Raw genomic sequence first — 20,914 nt, 5'->3', positions numbered from 1 at the left:
TGCCGTCACTTTCTCTTAAAAACAACAAATTGAGAGGCAGAACTGATATGCTGTCCGATTCTGTGGAAAATTTGAAGCTTTCTGCATCAATGAGCTTTCTTCTATCAAAGGTGATGATTCACTATACTTCTGTGTAATGCTTAGTTCAACAGAGTTTTAATAATGTGAGTGTGCATACAGACAAATACAATGACACAGCAGTGTGAACATTGAGGGCTCATTCTGTGCTCTGCGTTTTTCATTTGGTGCAGCGTCCTACAAATCATCCCTGTGGAATACGCACTTGTTGGATACTGCACCAAGAATGCAATCAACCCAAATTTTTTTTTTATTTTTTTTTTATTTATTTTTTTCAAAAACATACCTGACCTTAATACATGGGTATTTAATTTCCTTTATAGAGGACAGACTTGTCAGACTTTTGGTCTTTTTAGTTGAGTTGAAGTTTTATTTTTAAAGACATTCTAGAAATGCATGTATTTTATTTATTTTTATTTAATGCTGTGGTGTTTAGTCTTCAGAACTGATGTTGCTTTATTTAGTAAGATAAAGAACAATGTAGTGCAGTAATGCCCCATACACACGGTCGGATTTTCTGATGGAAAATGTGCGATCGGATCATGTTGTCGGAAAATTCAATCGTGTGTGGGCTCCATCTGACTTTTTCCATCGGATTTTCCAATACACAAAGTTTGAGAGCAGGATCTAAAATTTTCCGACAACAAAATCAGCTCGTTTGTAGACAATTCCGATGGACAAAGTGCCATGCATACTCAGAATAGACTAAGAGACGAAAGCTATTGGCTATTGGCCTCTTTATAGTCCCGTCGTACGTGTTATACGTTACCACGTTATGAACGATCAGATTTTCCAACAACTTTGTGCGACCGTGTGTATACAAGAGAAGTTTGGGCCAACATCCGTCAGATGGATTTTGTTGTCGGAATGTCCGACCGTGTGTATGGGGCATAAGACATAAACTATTCTCTTTTTTTGTTTTAGCTGCTCTAGAAATAAAAGACCTGTTGCTTACTGAATTTGGCACTTTATCTTTACCATTTGGGCTTTATTTTCAGGGATAACTGTGATCCCGAAAACTGCCCTCAATAGGCCACATAAACATTGCTTGTTTACATCAGCCAGTCTGAAGTCTATACTATACATTAAATAAGGTAAAATGTTTTCAGACCAGGACTGACAACAGGGATGGCACTGGGGTCTTACTAGTTGTGCATTCTGTTTTGCACTTTTGGCTGTCTGAAAAAGCAGAAGATGGTGATTGAAATCAGGGGCGGTGTTACTACTAGGCAGCCGCCTAGGGCGCACTACTGCCTAGGGCGCCTGGCCACTGCTGTTCCTACACTCTTCTCTCTGCAGCAAGCAACTAAGTCTCAGCATCAGCAGGAAGCCGCGCTCTGTTCACACATAGTGTCAGAGGTGCAGCCGAGGTCTGTGTCTGTGTCCCTGCAGGGCAAAGGAGATGTGGTCGGGGGGGGGGGGGGGGCTTGGGGGCAAAATGAGGTTTTCGCCTAGGATGTCAAAAATCCTTAATCCTTGCGCCAGCCCCGATTGGAATGAATGTAAAAAATATTGTTTGTTTTTTTTTTTTGTTTTTTTTTAATTGTCTGTGTTTTTTTTTGTTAATAGCACAAAAAAATAAAAAAACGCAGAGGTGATCAAATACCACCAAAAGAAAGCTCTATTTGTGGAAAAAAAAAGGACACCAATTTTATTTGGGTAAAGCGTTGCACGACCACGCAATTGTCAGTTAAAGCAACGCAGTGCGGTATCACAAAAAATTGCCTGGTCAGGAAGTGGGTAAAACCTTCCGGGGCTGAAGCAGTTGAACAAAAATCGTACGATCTGGTATCTGATCGGATAATATCAGATGAACTGTCGTGATTGGCTCTCAAAGCCACTGTACTAACGATCTGATTATCAAACGATCGCTTCAAAAGTGTTTTTTTTTGTATGCTTTTCAGATCGTGTGTATTGTGTTAAGGCTCATATACACTATAAGAAAATTGGGCGAACATTTTCTTCTGAGGAACTTTCACACGATTTTTGTATAGTGTGTACACAACTTTCGACAACCGATTCCGACTAAAATTCACAAAGGGGCAAACTAAAATTTTTCTCGTACGTGGACAGAATAAAAGATTTTAGTTTAATGTGTACCATTTTCATACAAGAAAAATCAGAAAAGAAAGACTGCACATGATCAGGAACAATTAAAAAAACCTTTGTCGTACTAGAATTTTCGTACAAATTTTGTGTCCCTCACTTTACTGTTCTATGCAATGGCCTTCAGGGGATCAGGAAGGAAGTTTTCCCCCTCTGGAGCAATGCTTTTACAGGTTTTTTTAGTTTTTTTTTGCCTTCCTTGGGATCAACTGTGGGTGTGGAGTTCTGTATATGGAGGTTATCTATTGATTGTACTAAATCATTTTTTTTCACCTTGACTCTATAACTTTGTAATTATATTACTTTCTGCATAGCTGAGTGCAGACTGGCTGAATGTAAACACAGCAATGTTACACTAACCTGGTCCTGTGATGTCCCGTACACACTACAAGAAAATTGGAGAACATTTTCATCCGAGGAACGATGGTCTGATTTTCTGATAGCGTTTACACAACTTTCGACAGCCGATTTTCGACTTTCCAAAGGAACAAACTCCAAAATTTTTCTTGTATGGGAACAGAACAAATGATTTTCCTTTAATGTGTACCGTTTTCATATAATTTTCATAGGAGAATTATCAGATACGAAAGACTGCGAATGATCAGAATTGAAAAAAACAAAAAGCCTTTGTCATACCAGAATTTTTGTACATTATTTCTATCCTTCGTTCTGACGTGCTGTGAAACATCGAGGAAAACGGGCTGATCATTTGCCGATTTTCTCAGTGTGTACAGGGCTTTAGAGTGCAAAAAAAAGGGCAGAAGTGAAGGTTTATTTCCTTAAAGTTGCTTATTTTAACCTATATGTAGAAGCTAAAACCGCTTGAAGAGGAGCAAAGCCCCCCCCCCCCAGCAAAAAATTAAGTCAACAGCTACAGACTTTTAATATTAGGACACTTACCTGTCCTGGAATCCAGCGATGTTGGCACCCCAGCCGATGTTTCCATTGGCTCTTGGGTGCTGCTGCCGCCATTTGTAGTATGGGAACCCTGGCAGTGAAGCCTTTTGGCTTCACAGCCAGTTCCCTAGTGCAAATGCGCAAAGTGCGCTGCACTCTGAATGGCCCAATGGGGGGGGAGAGGAGGGAGGCTGCACTTCAGAGTGATCTACCTGCGGTGACATTTCTCAGAAGTGGGGACGGGTGCCTGTCAAAACAGGTACCCGCTCCCGCCAAAAGGTGCCAAACATGGCTTCGGGGGGAGGCTGATAAGCGGAGCTTCCACTTTTGGGTGTAACTTTGCTTTAAGTGTTGTAAAAGTAGTTATCTTCTAAATAAATCAAGTACTTGAAATAAACTACCAGATTCCTTTTTTGATATGAACACTCCTAAAATGGCTCTGGCCATCTTTTTTACCATCCCCCTGATGATTGGATTCAAGTCTTGTGCATGGCATCTATCTAGCTGTGCTTTGTATATAAAGGAAAGCCAAGTGAAGTGGGCATTCAACTTGTTTATTCATGGTAATATTGTGCTGATTTTTTTTTTTTTTTTTTTACTGGAGGACAAAAAATAGTTGCAGTCTCTGCAAACGAACCCATTAGTATATTTATTATTCACAGTGCTAATTGGAGAATGAAAATCAAACCCTGATTAGTTGCTATTTTCACGTATTAGTTTCTACAGATTGACCTACAAGTTTTTTATAAAAACATAAAGGTGTTTTTTTTTTATTTTCTGTATAGTACTTCAAAGTTCTATTCATATACACTTCTGCAAATATACTGTGCTGTCCTCTCGGTACCCCTACCCTTTATTACACATGCTTGTAATATTACATAACTTCAGGAAAAAAAACTTGTTAGCTAACAGTGTGAAGGACCATGTACAGAGAAAAACAGCACGTAATTAAAAAGCTGATTTTACTAGCCAAATTCCTCTAAGCGGGAACTGGTTGCCAGGAGTTATTGCAAACTGCACACAATATATGCACTAACTTTGTTTTTAGCTAAGCCACAAATATCCTTGTTGTATTACACCGGAAGGTGCGGCTTATTTACAAAAGATTGACACTCCTCTGTGAGACGTTTTTGTCTAATATACGGACTTGTATTTTTCAGATTGGCAAAAAACAGAAGCCCAGAAGAGACGGGAGCAGCTTTTACTTGATGAACTGGTTATCCTGGTTAATAAACGCGATGCCTTGGTCAGAGACTTGGATGCCCAAGAAAAGGAGTAAGTTTCCACTGTCAATACAACTCTTTACTGTCTTCCTATGTATTATTGTGCTCAAAGAGATCAAATACAATAAGAACTCTAATAAAGGAAGCTTTTAAAAAAAAATTCTGTTCCCTTGGCAGAAAAAATAAATGCTGATATAGAGTATTTTTTGTACATAGTTTAGGCGAGTTTCAGAGAGTTTTGCGTTTTTCTGCCAGAAAGCTCCAGTCAGAAATGCAAACCAGAAGGGTTTTTTTCTGTCTCTAAACCTTGAGCTTAAAATATGCCTGTAATCATCCTAATGTGTATGGACACATAGGATAACATTGAGCTGCTTCTACAGGCAGAACACAATACTCCTGTAGAAGCAGTCATTTTTAAGCCAGTGTGCATTGAGCCTTTCCAAACATGAATGAATTGTTTACATGACTGGTGCAGATCCTAGTATTTTTCAGTAATAATAGTAATAATACAACCAACTTCTGTTGGCATTTATCCTCTTACATGTCAGCGTACACTTTGCAACTGTTGCAGTCCTTTATGCTGATACATGAATTGTTTTATTGATACCTTTCCATTCAATACACATAGTTGATATGTCCTTACACATTAGATGGACATCAGAGTACCAAGCAGTCTGACTGCCAAAAGTTATTTTCCCAACACATAGATAGGACAGGTTGCCTACTTCTGATTTATGTAGGCTGTAAACTGTAGCACATTGCTTACCCGTCTACTGACCCTGAAGAGTAGAGGAGGGTCAGCTTGAAAAACTACACTACCTGCCAATTAAAGAACTCATGTGAAGGTGGCCTCCTACTTTGCCCAGTTGTCTTCTGAACACGTGAAAGTCTCAGGTATAGGATGGTGAGGCATCGGATATGTAGCCGCATTTTTAGATCAACAGGATACACAAGAGAAAAACCAAGAAAGTAAAGACTTTTCTTTCACTTATTGAAGTCCACAAAGCACTTTGCTCCATCTAGGTAGGTAAGGCTGTGAGGCAGAGCATTAATCAGTAAACAGAATTTGTATAACAAAGTATTGTTAAGATTATGAAAGGACATTAAAGTATATGCTAAAGAAAGGCCTCTGTGGTAAAACAGCAGCAGACAGATTTCTTGGCCAACATGCACTACTACATGGGGTCCTAAAGCTAAAGGACAAACAGGCCTCTTAGGATCCACCAGATATGGAGGGAAATCTGTAGTAAGACCACCCCCCCCCCCTTAAGGCTTCATACACACTGGGCTTAAAATTTGCTGCATCTACAGGAGTTTCGTGTTTTGCCTGTAGAAGCAGCTCAATGTTACCCTATGTGTCCATGTACATTTAGACGATTACCACCATATTTTAAGCTCAACTTTTAGAGGCAGGGAAAAAAACTTCTGATTGGCATTTCTCATTGGAGCTTTCTGGCAGAAAAAAAAATGCAAAACTCTCCCAAGCTTGCCTAAGCTATATACAAAAAACATCCTATATGAAAGTTTTTTTTCTGCCAAGGGAACTGATTTTTTTTTTTGAAGCCCAGTGTGCATGAAGCATAACACTAATGACAAAAATGCATGGGCAAGGAGAACAGGGTAAGAAGGCATCTATACATGGCAACAGTGCTGGGCAGTGAATGCATTTTTCTGCACAGAGGACCTCTGCAGTCCAGGTCCACCATGGGCAATAAGGACAGTAGGGCACATAGAGAATATGATATCAGGTCCCACTTAAAATTGAATTATCCTATATATATCATGAATTAAATAAACATGAAGTTAATGGAATTCAGGTTTTATAATGGAGAATAAGTTAAAATGACCCTATTTTCTCATTACGCTTGGTCTGACACTTACCTAATACCTTTCTAGTCCTACAAATAGTGTTAAAAGTTGTACAGAAGTACTGACATCAGGTTATGGCCTTCCAAAAAATGAGAAAAAGAAAAATGTGTCACTGTTTTACACATTAAAATTCTAGAACAATATCCCTATGAAGGACATTCTTGTTATAGTCATTTTATTTAATTTAGGTCACACTTGACCTAATTTACTAGTTACTTTAAAAAGGGGCCTGTATTTACCCCCACAGCATCCAATTAGATTTAAACCCATAGTGCAAAGTAAGAGTTGACAAATTAAAGTTTGAATCTAATTTTCTGCTCTGTGGCTTTGCAGACAGTTTTTATTTCAGACTGATTTACAACTAAGGGCCAAAGTTCTACTTTAAATAAGAAATATTTCCCGTATGTCTACTACAACATAAATGCAACCTGTGAAAAAAGATATAGTATAATAAAAAGAAGGACAATATAAAGTGTACAGTTCATACAGAGGATTTGTGCATACACCTGAATGTAATCCTCATATAGGAACCGTATACGTTATGTGATCACTGCTTAACATTGTTGAGGGGGAAGTGAGTAAAGACAACTTTGAAAAGAAGATTATCACTAAATGCATGCTTCACATTCCAGGATGGAGGTTGACGGCCCAGGTAGTCCTCAAATTTTTCCTTAAATCTCCATATTTCTCACACAGTCCTGTGTTTCTTTCAGAGCCGAAGAAGAGGAGGAACACTTGGAAAGAACCCTGGAGCAGAACAAAGGCAAAATGGCAAAGAAAGAAGAGAAGTGTGTGATGCAGTGACCAATGCTTTAAGGAGGACACTGTCCAGGCCCCCATAATGCCTTGTGCTTTTGGGATTCTGATAATGACTGGAAGCCCTGTAGAAACTCTATGGGAAGACTTTCAAGGAATGTTCCAAATAAACATCACTAGTTTTCTTTCTGTTTTTGGTTTGTTGCTCTATGATGTATCATTTTAACAGAACTTTGGTGTCAACGGAGGACGCAAAAAACCTTTTCTCTTCTTAACACTGTGTCGACACTGGTGAAAGTTTGATGTCCAGGAGCCAGGCACATGTGAAGTTTAGACAGACGCTGGTCACACCTGGAGAGGGCGACTTGACCACCTGTTGTATGGGCTACAGGCTGCTCCAAGCAGCATCTCTTCCACTTTCAGCTGCAAAGCAAACTATGACTGCAAGGAGGGACTTGCTTGTAGCTGAAATTTCCTTTTATTGAGCTATGCTGGAGAACTGCGTGCATCTCCATCAATGTATTCATCTAGTCCTGCCATTTTATAAAAAAAAATATGTAAGCTACCTACATTTTAATTTGAATGGTATACATACAATGCTATATTTACCAGTGTTTATTTTCGAGCAGCTATTTTACATTATATCCTCCACAAATTATATCCGTAAAAATACTGTATACGCTCAGCCGGAAAACTGACCTGTGACATAGCTTACCCAGAATCCTTTCCATACCGAGTTTGGCTGCAGAACAGCCGTTTACATTTCCCAATAAGAGGCTTTTAACCATTTGTGGGAGAAAGATATTTATTTCATGCTTTTAATTACAACTGAACCTATACGTTAGCTGGTACTGCTGTTGCTATTTATTTCTGCAAACAAATTTCTGTCTTTGTCATGCCACATTGTACCGGTATGAATATATATATATAAAAACTGTGTCCTATCAGCCTATATACATCCTGTTATATTGGTGCAACTGTTTATTTATTACAATACTGTCTCATACAGTTTTCAATAAAAAGCAAAATATTTCTTACCGTTTATGCAGTTTTATTTAATTTTTATTGACTTTTGTTTTTATTGTCCTGAACCTGAGTTACTGAAAAAGGTAATTTAGTGTGTGTGTGTGTGTATATATATATATATATATATGTATATATATATAATATGTTAAAATGTATATATATAATTATACAGGATTTATATAGCCCCAACAGTTAGTGCAGCACCTTGCAACATTATATATATATATATATATATATATATATATATATATATATATATATATATATATATATGTTGTAAGGTGCTATGTTAACTGTTGGGGCTATATAAATCCTGTATAATAATAATATTAAATATATATATATATATATATATATATATATATATATATATATATATATAAAATTTATTTTAACACACAGATATTATACACACATACATTTTTAACACACAGATATATACATAAAAATGTAAGTAAACGTCACATGAATACTTATACTGTCTGTATGTGTATAGATTTTTTTTTATTTCACAAAGTTTCATTAGGGTTTTTAAAGTAAGTAACAAATTCAGAAAAAATAAGCAAATCCTTATGGCAGGAGACCAGGGTAAATATTTTGTTTTATTATTTTTATATATATATATATATATATATATATATATATATATAAAAAATTTCAGGGCCACATAAAGTAATCTCAAATTTGTGTTTGTATTTTATTTTTATTTTTTTTACATAGAAACAAAATTCTATTTATTTAGCCCCCACAGGGTTCATATTTTATAGAACATTTTCCAAACGTTTTACTCTTCTAAACTCTGCTATAAGTAAAATTATTTTTCATGAAACTATGTATAATGCCTGAAACAAATCCCGATCTTTGATCTGAAGCAGTATAATACAAAACTGCAGAATTCTACAAAACCCTCCAAAAAAAAAAAAGTGTTCTAAAGAAAAAAGCTGCCTTGAAAAACAACCTATTTGCCCTCAAAGAAAGATAGTGTGTACTTTAATTAAATGCTGTATTATAATTAGAAAAAAAAAGGTATCAAGACATTATCCCTCATAACTTTTTTTTTTATCTGATTTAGTATAGGATAGTGTTTTTGGTGTGGGTAACACTCATTGGTATTATTTATCAGCCCCCTCCACATTGCTGTATGTGTAATCATTAATCTGTTATTAGGATGCTATCTTAATAAAATCTTATGTATGTGGGCTATATGGAGAGGACCAGAAACTCTTCACAGAGATGGAAAGAAATACATTATTAACATGCAAGTTAATCAATTTACAAATACCTGCAGGAGGGTTTTAGCAGGGACTTGGGAATATTAATTATGATGATCGTTTTATTAGAATTTAGAAGGATAATTCCAAGTATTGTAAAGTACTTGCAGTGTACAGATCGTTCCTTGTATGACACACAAGTCATTTCTCGCTGGATCTTCTCTAGATTGATAACTCACAAGTTAGATTCTTGCCCCAGACCGGGGAAGCCGGAGATCTGGGGATCCTTTATCCTCATGATAATAGAATCTGGGGGTCCCTCTTATTATTATAATAGATGGAAATGGAATCTTGCTGGGGATGTACAATTCTTAGTATGAGGATGTGGGCATCATTCTGATTACTGGCTAAAGAAATGACAGTTCATGTCTGCCTTCTGCTCTCTGGATTCTCAGCGATAAGCAATCAGCTTAATAATTGCACAGCGTGGCAACTTATAATAACCAATCAGAATTAATCATTACTGATTACAGCAATCGAAACGAGACTGCAATTTGTAATCAGATGTTAAACAGAAATGAAATCGTATCAAAGTTCTACTTTATGGCGCAGAAAAGCTTTGGCTGCCCAGGTGCTGTAGAACTACATGTCTCAGCATGGGGCTCTTGCAAGGTCAGCTCCAGTCGCAGGTTGACCTAATATATTAATAATGTATATATATATTAATATAATTTATTAAAATAACTATTTTAGGGTATAACTAAAACCTACACATCAGACACCTATCCTTCAGATCTCATATATGGCAAAAACTTAGCTGACACTCTCAAAGCTGCCAAATGGGACAATAAAAAAAACAGTAATAAAGAGAAAAAAAAGTGCTACAAAAGTGTTTGATAGATTATTTATTTTGGGACAAATAAATTGATTATTGGAAAGTTGTAAAAGCAAGATAAAAAAAAAAAGCACAGCTTAGTAAATGGATGGGGAGAGCATTGGGGGCCCCTCACCCTTCCCTTCACCCTGGCACCCCCAGCTCTCCCTTACCTTGCCCGGAGTTCGCAGCGCACTCCCCACTGCTGCGCTACACAAACATCCCCCAATCAAAGGGAACAATAGAAAAAAGGAGTCGGAGGTTCTGCCCCTGCAATTTGGAAGCTTCATGAACCGTCATCCGGATCCAAGGCCAAGATGCATGAAAGAGCCCCTGGGGAGGGCAGATTTTTTTTTTTTTTTTCTTAGCACTCAGTCATCCCTGAAGATAGGGAAAGGGGGGGGGGGGTGCTGTAGTGATCTGGTAGAATGAAGATCTGCTTAAGTCATCCAGGTATCAGATGAGTCCTCCTAGCTCAGGTAGTCAGATCCCAGAAGACAAGTAGATCCCAGGTGTGGAGGTGATCTGCTGGAGGCATCCTGTATCAGTGAGATCCCAGCACAGTGGCTGCTGCAGCATCTCCTGCCCACTTGTCTTTTTATCTGCTCTATCCAGCAGCCAACTAACCAGTCACCACAAATCCCACTACAATTTTCACTGCTTCAGACACACTAAACTTTTGTTGTGTTTTTTTTTTTTCCTCCTCTTCCTTTCTGCCTCCCTCCTCGTTTTCTAAACTTCTCTTAATCCGAGGTTTATGGGCAGAGGCATTAGGAAAATTCGCCTGCAATTTGGGATTAGACAAATACTCTTATTACAAAAAGGGTTTGTGCCACTGGATAGCTTGTGAGCTGAGCTGATCAGAGCAGTGCCAGCACAGTGACACCAGCAGCCCCAAATATTGGGGACAAGACCACCTATATATATATATATAGAGAGAGAGAGAGAGAGAGAGAGAATATAGGGTTACCTATCCTAAAGAGGCAGATCTTCCATACAGGTATTTAAAAATCAAGACTGGTAAATTGCAACAAAAAAAAAAAAAAAACTGAGAGGAGCAACTCAAGAGACCAGAGAGGAGACAGCAATACCAGTTCCTATAGAAAGTTCTGAGTCTTTTTTTTTTTTTTTTTTTCCTTCTTTCTTTTTTTTTTTTTTTTTTTTTTTAGGGCGAGTTAATTATTTTTGTGAATGAGCCGCTGTGTCTTTGTTCCCAGAGAAAGTGGATTGTGTACAGATGACTTTTTGTAGAGTGGAGAGAGATCCCCCCAACCTTTCCTAACACCCCCCTACACACTCATCATCCCCCAAAAAATCCATTCCAGGTTGTTTTGAACATTCAGTCTCTCTTCTATTTTTAATTAAAAGTTTATTTTATACAAAACAGGAAAAAAAAAAAAAAGTTTTGTGTTTGTCATAAATGTATTAATCCCGAAAATGCCAATTTGGCTTCAAAAACCTACAAACTATTGTCACCTTTCTTTGTACGATATGTGACAAAAGATTGACTTCAATATTCGTCTCCCTGATAGAAGAGAATACTAAAGAAATGTTTAATTAGCGTTTTTCCTGGAAGGATATTTTACATTGTTTTATAGTCATGATTAATACATTTCTGAAAGCCCCCGTTTAATATAAAAACATATTTTTTGTCAGAGGATAAGTCCCATCTTTTAAGGGATCGAATAATATATTAGTATTATATATTAGTAATATATTAGTATTCATAACTAATACTAAGATCACACAACTATCCTTTCTGGTTACTCGGATGCCTTGTGAGCTGATCAGATTTTTATCATTGATTTTATAGTATAGCCACGATTATTCCTATAAGACCCTATATTTATATATATATATATATATATATATATATATACATATATATATAAAATTAATTTAAATGTTACAAAAGCCCCATCCTAAGTGATTTATTATTAATACACGTATTCACATCTAAGAATACACAACGATTTAATTATTTCCTAGTTATCTGATTCGTTTATTACATAAAAATATAACTCTTATTTCCTTCTTAAAATCCAATGTACCTTCCACAAGGAATATATTATAGAGATCGACGGATGATAACGAATGTTTTTTTTTTGGCACGAAAATAGTCCTAATTAATAAAATGCGACCCAATATTTAATTTCTACGTTTATTATGACAGATTGCTATTTGTATTTATTTATTTTTTTTATTAATTGCTGGCTGGGTTTTGTTTACTTGATCCCCAATCTATAAGATGTTTTGAATTTTAATAAGCAGAATACTGAAATTGTTTACATGTAGAAATGATATATAGGCCAGTTTTAAGTTTTCTGCAATCAGAATGTTTTTATTTTCTGTTGTCTTTGATTGTATAATACAGATGAGTCGTGTGTGTATGGTGTGATCTTGTCCCCCCCCCCCCCCAATGTTAGTTGTGTGTTACTCTGGGCTGACACTACTCCATACAGTATATCCAGTTCCCTTCTCCTGTGTCTCCCTCGTATTCAGCCAGCGCAGTATAGATCCGGGAGGCGTGTACAGGCCAAGTCCCAGCTCGCCGCGCCATTGGCTGGCGGTCTTGTCAGTCTCAGGGGACGCCGGCGCTGATTGGTGAAGGCGCACGGCTACGCGGCCGCCCCTTGTTCACTTACAAGGGGTAGGGCAAGAGGAGGGTGATCAATCTTCATCAGTCCACATTTCCAATCACCTAAAGCGCCCGGCGTACGACAACTACTCTTCCGACAAGGTAATCACTTGATTTATACCCTCTGCCTGGACTGACAGCCGGCTGCTCCTTATAGGAACTAAGTTTATTATTGGGATGGGGAGGGGGGAGCAGGCGCTGTACATTGAGATCTTTTACAGAACTGCGATCGCCCCATCTGGAGGGGGTAGGTGGCCCCGATGGGGGTAAAAGTGACCCCGGTGGGGGTAGAAGTGACCCCGATGGGGCAGAGTAGATCCCACTTTGCTCCCCTGCCATGGCACCCCATAAACTTCCATAGAGAGGGATCGTCTCACCTGAGCTGATCTCCTGTTTGTTTTGAGTCTTCCTCCCCTCCACCCCTCCTCCTCCTCCTCGGGATTATACAACAGGGAAGGTTCTCTTGCCAAAAAACTTTCTAAACAGAAAGGATCGTAATGTTCCAGGCTGGAGGAGATGGTGGACTATTGTATACATCGTGATCGGTGTGTGTGTGTGTGTGTGTGGGGGGGGGGGGGGGGGGTCAGTGGTTCTGTGTGTGTCCACAGCCCATCCACCTGGCTGGAATAAGTTATGTAAATGGGTTGTTTGTGTGCGATCTCCATTCATTAGCGCTTGCTGGAGGGGGCATTAGCCTATCAATGGGGGCCATCTGCAAAAAAAAAAAGTTTACATTGAAAACAAATTCCAGCTGCTCGGATCTCCTGAATGTGTGTGAAGTGGTGTGATTGTGGCCGGGATCGGGGGATTCGGTGCGGAGATTTGTTGATTTGGGGGAATAAAACAAAACAAAAAACATAAACAAAAACAAGTGTAGTGTGTAGGAGGACCCAGGCCGGAGAGCTGTCAGTCCAGGAGAAGGAGCATCAGAAAACTACACCAGAAGATTAATAAATATCTGAGGCTGGGGGGAGAGTTTTTAATCTTTACATAACTTTTTTTTTTTCTTTTTCTTTTTTAAGTTGTGGGGTTTTATTTTTTATTTCTTTTTGCTGTTTTCAGCAAAAAAGCAAACAAACAAATACGGTAGTCTAATTTCTTGTAGTTAGTACATATTGTGATCATACATAAAAAAAAAAAAAAAAAGTTTTACTTCTCTAGACTGCCAATGAAAAGTAAATTCTGGACTTGCTGGTCCTAAAAGTGAGACACTGATCAGTGCTGTAGCACTGGCTGGGTTCAGGGAGGATCGGTGCTGTAGCACTGGCTGGGTTCAGGGGGGATCGGTGCTGTAGCACTGGCTGGGTTCAGGGGGGATCGGTGCTGTAGCACTGGCTTGGTTCAGGGGGGATCGGTGCTGTAGCACTGGCTGGGTTCAGGGGGGATCGGTGCTGTAGCACTGGCTGGGTTCAGGGGGGATCGGTGCTGTAGCACTGGCTTGGTTCAGGGGGGATCGGTGCTGTAGCTCTGGCTTGCTGGGGGGGGTCGGTGCTGTAGCACTGGCTGGGTTCAGGGGGGGATCAGTGCTGTAGCACTGACTGGGATCAAGGGGGGGGGGGTCGGTGCTGTAACACTGGAAGGATTCAGGGGGGGTCGGTGCTGTAGCACTAGCTAGGATGTTGGGGACTGGGCTTTTATTTTCTTAATCCTGTTGCAATTAATTCGCTTTTATTTATTTATGTTTTTTGTATCAGTTTTTAGAAAGATCTACTTGGTGGACAAGAAGAACAAAAAAAAGAAAATACGTTTTATCTGGTTGAAGATAAAACAAGGAAAGCAAACTGAGTGTTTGGATTAATCGGGACCCCCGTCCAGCTGTTAGCATGATGTCATACCTCAAACAGCCCCCCTATACCATGAATGGATTGGGGCTCACGGGATCCGCGATGGATCTGCTGCACCCATCTGTGGGGTACCCAGGTAAGAACCCCCTCCAGGCCCCAGTCCTGTTCTATGTTGGCATTTTATTTCACTGTAAATATTAGTATATTGCCATACATTGAGATCTCATCGTTTCTTCTACAACTTTAATTTTGTTATGGGATATTTGTACACAGCATGGAACTTATTTTTCAATAAGTAATCCACTTGTATTATTATTATTACTATTGTTATTATTTTATAATTCCTAACGTTCCCTTTTATTTTTATACAAACAGCGTTTGTAGAAAATTAATTTGTTGCTAATGTTTAAAGTTCACACTTCTTTAATGTGAATATTTAATGTGTGCGATACTACAGAATATAATCCCTGTACAGTATTCTAATTAGGCAGATAAATATAATTGCTTTTCAGTCTATAAAAGTCAGAAATGCAGGTCATAGAAATATAATAAAACTGAAGCATCCCAGATCATAGAAATGGTTTATTAGGAAAAATAAATTGATTGCTGAGTGAATGAATTATCCGATGTCCTAATAAATGAGTGCAGGCCGTGACAACGAATAGCTCTAATATTGTAGTTGTGATACTTTTTAAAGGGTTGAGTTAATTGATAAATATTGTAAATCTAGTAACCAATAGAGCACCCTGATTCTATAGTTGGGTCCTATTGGGAAATAGTGTGTATGAAGTCATAGATAGTAAAGTATTCCCTTCCATGTCACCTGACTGAGGAAATCTACTAGCAGGAGGAAGGGCCTCCAATACAGCCGGATCCCTGTATACGGCCATCTTTACACTTTTCAAACTTTTATTATAAGTTATGGAGTGTCAGCAAACGCAGAATTACGCCGCGTTTAATTATCGCAAACTTTATAATGTACATTTTATTGTATGTAAAACGAAACAGACAAGACTGTGTTATTCTAGGGATCTAAATTGGTGGCCGGATCAGTAAAGCGACTCTCAATTGGTGACCGATTAATTAAAGCGACTCTTAGGGCCGGTTCACACTGCAGGCGAGGCGAGGCGACACCGACTTGCCTCGCCGCGACCTGCCGCGACCTCAGCGGCAACTTGCAGATGACTTCTGTATAGAAGTCAATGCAAGTCGCCCCGAGGTCGCCCAGAAGTAGTACAGGAACCTTTTTTCTGAGTCGGAGCGACTCGAGTCGCTCCTCTCAGAACGGTTCCATTGTACAGAACGGGGGCGACTTGTCACACTGCGGCGAGGCGAGTCGTGTCGCCTCGCATCGCCCGCAGTGTGAACCGGCCCTTATGATGGTCAGCTCGGCAAGCGCCATGTGTCGCATATTAATAAATTCGTTTGTCATTTGTCGCTGTGCGGCTGAAGTCTTCTATGTATTGGCGGAAGAGGACTTCTATTTCCAAATCAATACAGAGGGGTTACTATCCAGAAGGCCTGGGATCCAATACTTCCCAGCATGACTTCAGTAAAAGTATATTTTCTCAGCAAAGATTGCACAGTCCCCACATTACAGTCCTCTGATTTATTTTCATGATTTCACTATTCAGACAATCGAAAAACTTTCACCAATTTCTGAAGAAATTAAAAAACACAGCAACGTACTCGATTCCTTCCAGCCGATTAAAATCTTTCCATGAATCCATATCCTGGGATTGTGTCGATTTAAGTCGCTGAGGAGTCTTGTAAATTGTTGACACTTCTGCAATGTATATGTCTGTATCGTTGTATAATAATATATTGCTCTTTGAGTAGTACAGACACAATCTGGGGCGTATATTTTATGTATTTGTTTTATGTCTGGCTCCTTATTGAAGGAAAAAAAAAATATTTAGGATATAGTTTATGTAGTTACAGTTTGACTATTTAAACTATTTAAGAGTGTGTGTGTGTGTATGTATGTGTGATTTATATTTATATATATATATATATATATATATATATATATATATATATATATATATATATATATAATAATTTATTTATTATTATAAATTTTAAGATTCATTTCTGACCCCTTATTTAAGAAAAATATATATTTAGGATTAATTTTACAGTTTCCTTAATACATATAAAGGAGATATATTTAGCAGCTTCATGTCTGACTCCTTCTTTAAGAAAAATAAATATTTAGGGTGTATTTAAAAGTTTGGGTTTTTTTGTTTTTGTTTTTTTTGTTTTTGTTTTTTCTGTTTTTGTTTTTTTACTTTTTGTTTTTGTTTTGTCTTGACTTTTTTGTTTTTGTTTAAAAAAATGATTACATATAAACTGTTCATCTGGTCTTCCCTATGTGCATTATGCACGTGTACTCTGTATATTTCATTTGGTTATAAAGCAACACATTACTAATATTAAGAATCCACATAATGTTAAGTGATGACAAATAAATGAGGGGAAGCCAACTGTAAGTCTGCAACATCCCTAATTTAAAATCCAAAGTCATTTTAATTGTGTTTTATATATTATTTAATTACAACAGTAAAATATATTTCATGTACTTTAGTATAAATATACATTATATTTTTGTATGTTTATACATGTTGTATTTAGCAAGTTACATTTTATGTCTGTATTTATTCCAGATCAGGGTTTCTCAACTTTTCTCATTCTCTAAATACTTTTGCAAAAACATTGTCGGCCCCTAGGTGTGGTTTTATTTATTACTTGTTTAAAATCGTCATGGATTATTTTGGAAAAAATATATAAATATCTGGAGATGAGACTATGCATTTATATATGAATTATCACTTGCCAAACTTCTGATTATTTATTTTTTTTGTAAAAGATGTAGAGGTCTCCCTCGAGGTGCGGGTTGGCTGGTTGAGAAACCCTGCTTTAGATTGTAAGGTGTATTAGAGTTTGGGGTGCAGTGACTGATATCTGTCCCCTGTGTCCCCCCCACAGCCACCCCTCGGAAGCAGCGCAGGGAGCGCACCACCTTCACACGCTCCCAGTTGGACATTCTTGAGGCGCTGTTTGCCAAGACCAGATACCCGGACATCTTCATGCGGGAGGAGGTGGCCCTGAAGATCAACCTACCGGAGTCCCGAGTTCAGGTGCGTTTATCCGACCTAGGAGTATCCCTGTTCATCCTGCCCATACTCTGAATACTCGCCACAATTTCCATTCTCATTTCACCACAAAGGCCTCTTCTACAACTTTTTTGGATTTTTTTTTTTTTTTTTTTTAAATGTGCTGACTAGGTGATCATCCACCGCAAGAGAGAATTTATTTGGAGGAAGGGTGAACTTTCCATTTGGTCTCAAAGTGAATGTATGAGATGTCTACTATGGAAGAACAGGGATGGGCACCCTACACTATAGATGATGGCTGTGGTTTATCTGCATAGAGGACATTGGGTGGAAGGCATCCAGAGCCATTCCATTAATGTTCATGTCTGCTGTGGGTGCCATTTGGTTTCTGTAGGTGTGGCTAAGGCTGGCTCCAGAAAGTCTGTGGGACAGTGAAGCACACCAGAAGGGTGTGTAGACTTGGGGCCTCTTTATCAGGGTGTCCTAAAACATGGCCTGGCTCCACACAAGTGCCAACAAGTAGATGGTACACTGGCAGAGCACATGAGGTCTAGATGCAATAACGAAGTTGATTAGATCTAGAACTGAACTAGATCAACATGAATGTGGCGCCCCCTGCAGGAAGCTAATCGTAGCTGAGACCTTAGTGCAGATATAGTTAATGGAGCTTACTCAACTGGCCAGGCTAGAGCTTGAGATTGATCTCTGAGAATTTAATGGAGATACAAGTTCCAATCCACACGTTTTTTTCTTTGTGTTGTAACAACCTTCTGTAAAAGACTGAACTGTCCATATCTGGGCAAAATATTGGTAGCTTGTTGATGCAATGGTCGATCAGGTTGCACATGTGTATGTATGAACTTCTTATAGACCTCCAAAACCTGTCATCAAAGAGTAAATTATTCAGATCCCACTCCACCGTCCGGATGGTGTTGGACGTTTCATTCTTTATTACCCATCTGCTTGGCTCTCCATGTTTTCTCTCTAAAGTCTGTCTTTCTATGTATGGGTGTGCAGGCTTGTTCTTATAGAGAGTGTATGCACATAGGAGGAAAACAACTACTTTATTAATTGGGATACGGGGACTTGGCGTTTGAATTTCACTTATTTAGGAATTGAGTATATTAAATATTTCTAGAATTTTAATGGCTGGGCTGTGTATCTGGAAATATGATCTATAATTGGATTTCCTAACCTGGAGGGAATGATTGTCTGCAAACTAAAGGATCTCCTAACAGACACACTGGACAATTTTAGTTGTCTGTGCCCATACCTAGGAGTGCCTGGGGTCCCATAGAGAGTAGCCCCACCACTGCCAGCTGTGATCTGGGCAGGATTGGGGTGACACAGCTCCTACTTCTCACATTTGAATCCCCTATACATATGCTTGTAAGGTGTAATGTTGGTGGATCATCTGTAGAAGAAATATTGTTTCTAAGAGAGTTTACTACATTTATAAATTGGACACTCGCTTTCCATACATGATGAATGCAAACAAGCAAAATGTAAATTTCCTGGCCATTTTGCTGAGTCTGGTCCTCAATGCAATGAAGACCCCCTCTTCTTCCTTTTTTTTTTTTCCTTCTTCTAATTACTTACTTATCGCAATTTCTCTTGTGAAAAGGAAAATGTAGTGTATGATCACAATGCACACACTCATGTTGCATTCGGGTGATCAGGTTAAACATTAGTGCTTTAATGAATTCTCCTTTAAGGTGATTGGAACCTGACCTATGATCAGTAAATTGTAGATTTTATTTTAATTGTAAGTCGTGTGGTAATGCACGTGTATATGTGTGTGTGGACTCCTGGATCTTATATCCATTGGTCAGAAATACTTTTACTCCTGGTTTCCAACTCCTTTTGATTAAAGTATATGTGTTGAACCTCCTATAGCCGTGCAACTCCCCAAACAGATCCTTAGTTACATTATTATTGCTACTCTGACTAATGGATTGCTGGTGAAAGTGTAGGCTTAGTTTAGAGAATATGTAGTGCAGTTAAAATTAAACTCTGTTCATTTTGATTAGTCCGTATAAACTTTCAAGATGGATCAGTGCAGGTATTGTCAGTGAGTAATTATCCTCCTATGTTAGGTGATCACTGTACTAACACCTGCATTTTATGGGTGCTAATTCTTACTCTTTGTATTCTAAATCTTCCTGGTTATTCAGAAGCTGATGACTACATTTCTTTTTCTCTGTTCCAGTATTAAATGTGTCCGGCATTTATTGTGTATTATTAACAGTTTTATATAATGTCAGGGAACCTATCCCACTGTTTAAAATGCTCCTTGTAGTATTCTGTTAAGAGTTGATCTTACTATTTCTATCGCTCCCAGTTCTGTTAAACACGACAAACTTTATAAAGAAGGAATAGTACATACGGGTTGAATTACTAAAGGCAACTCCACTTTGCACTGCAAGTGCACTTGGAAGTGCAGTCCTTTAGATCTGAAGGGAAGATCTGAAATGAGGGGAAGCTCTGCTGATTTTTATCATCTAATCATGTACAAGCAAAATTGCTGTTTTTTATTTTCCTTGCATGTCCCTCTCACATCTACAGCGACTGCACTTCCAAGTGCAATGTGCCAGTAGTCCCTAATAGTAATATTACTGTCTGTTTTTAAAATATGGTTATTATTCCTCTGGATATTTTTCCTTTAGCAACATTTTATGTGTTGTGTTTTTTTTTTGCTTTTGTTTTTCGTTCCTGCCGGAAGTTTTGTTCTTTCCAAGAACTTTATTACATAGGTATAGACCTGTACACACTGGCAGTGAGGATTAATGCTCCCTTCGATTAATATGTGTATTATTATCTCTCTGTTTTTATAATTTATATCTTGCTTTTATGTTTCCTGTGAGGAGTGTTGGCCCCCAACGTCCAGGAATATGTATAACATAAGAATAGATTTATAAATTGAGTAATATGTGTATTATAATCTTATTCCTAAATGTTATAATATTACATGTCTAGGTATATTCTGCTCTGTGATGTTATGTTTCTTTATAAGGAGTGTTAGCGCTCCAACTTCCAGGAATCTTTATAACCCAGGAATAGACCAATGTACACATTGGCAATGGAAGTGAGGATTAAAGTTCCCATTATGAGTACTTGTGTGGGCTTTACTTCTAGTCTGTTGTGTAATCTGCCTGTAGTAATATTGTGTTGTGGTGTTTTTATGTTTGTTAGGCCCCCCCAACTTCCAGGAATCTTTATAGCCTAGAAACCCTGGTAATGACAGCAAGGATTTATTAATTTTCCCAATTGAGTAATATTCCTGTATTTATAATCACATAATTTCCCTATTTTATAATATTCCTTATAGTAACATTC

At 38.2% G+C, this 20,914-nt stretch overlaps 2 protein-coding genes across 6 annotated transcripts in view; both read left to right on the top strand.

Moving 5' to 3' along the window:
• Positions 1-7,971, top strand: part of EHBP1 (EH domain binding protein 1) — a 724,273-nt gene extending 716,302 nt beyond the window's left edge. For all 5 annotated transcript variants that reach the window (XM_077485988.1, XM_077485986.1, XM_077485985.1 and 2 more), the window contains 2 exons: positions 4,242-4,356; positions 6,887-7,971. In XM_077485988.1, coding sequence (XP_077342114.1) covers positions 4,242-4,356; positions 6,887-6,977 — 206 coding nt within the window. In that variant the 3' untranslated portion in view covers positions 6,978-7,971. The remainder of the gene's footprint in view (positions 1-4,241; positions 4,357-6,886) is intronic.
• Positions 7,972-12,669: 4,698 nt separating this feature from the next.
• The window catches only part of OTX1 (orthodenticle homeobox 1), a 10,447-nt gene continuing 2,202 nt past the window's right edge, over positions 12,670-20,914 (top strand). The window contains exons 1-3 of the mRNA XM_077485982.1: positions 12,670-12,780; positions 14,373-14,598; positions 17,451-17,602. Coding sequence (XP_077342108.1) covers positions 14,502-14,598; positions 17,451-17,602 — 249 coding nt within the window. The 5' untranslated portion in view covers positions 12,670-12,780; positions 14,373-14,501. The remainder of the gene's footprint in view (positions 12,781-14,372; positions 14,599-17,450; positions 17,603-20,914) is intronic.

The sequence above is a fragment of the Lithobates pipiens genome, unplaced genomic scaffold (genome assembly GCF_037356315.1).
Source record: "Lithobates pipiens isolate NorthernLeopardFrog02 unplaced genomic scaffold, aLitPip1_a1.2 Scaffold_18, whole genome shotgun sequence".
In the NCBI taxonomy this organism is placed as follows: Eukaryota; Metazoa; Chordata; class Amphibia; order Anura; family Ranidae; genus Lithobates; species Lithobates pipiens.
The sequence above is the reverse complement of the archived record's forward strand: the minus strand, read 5'-3'. Positions and strand labels throughout refer to the sequence as shown.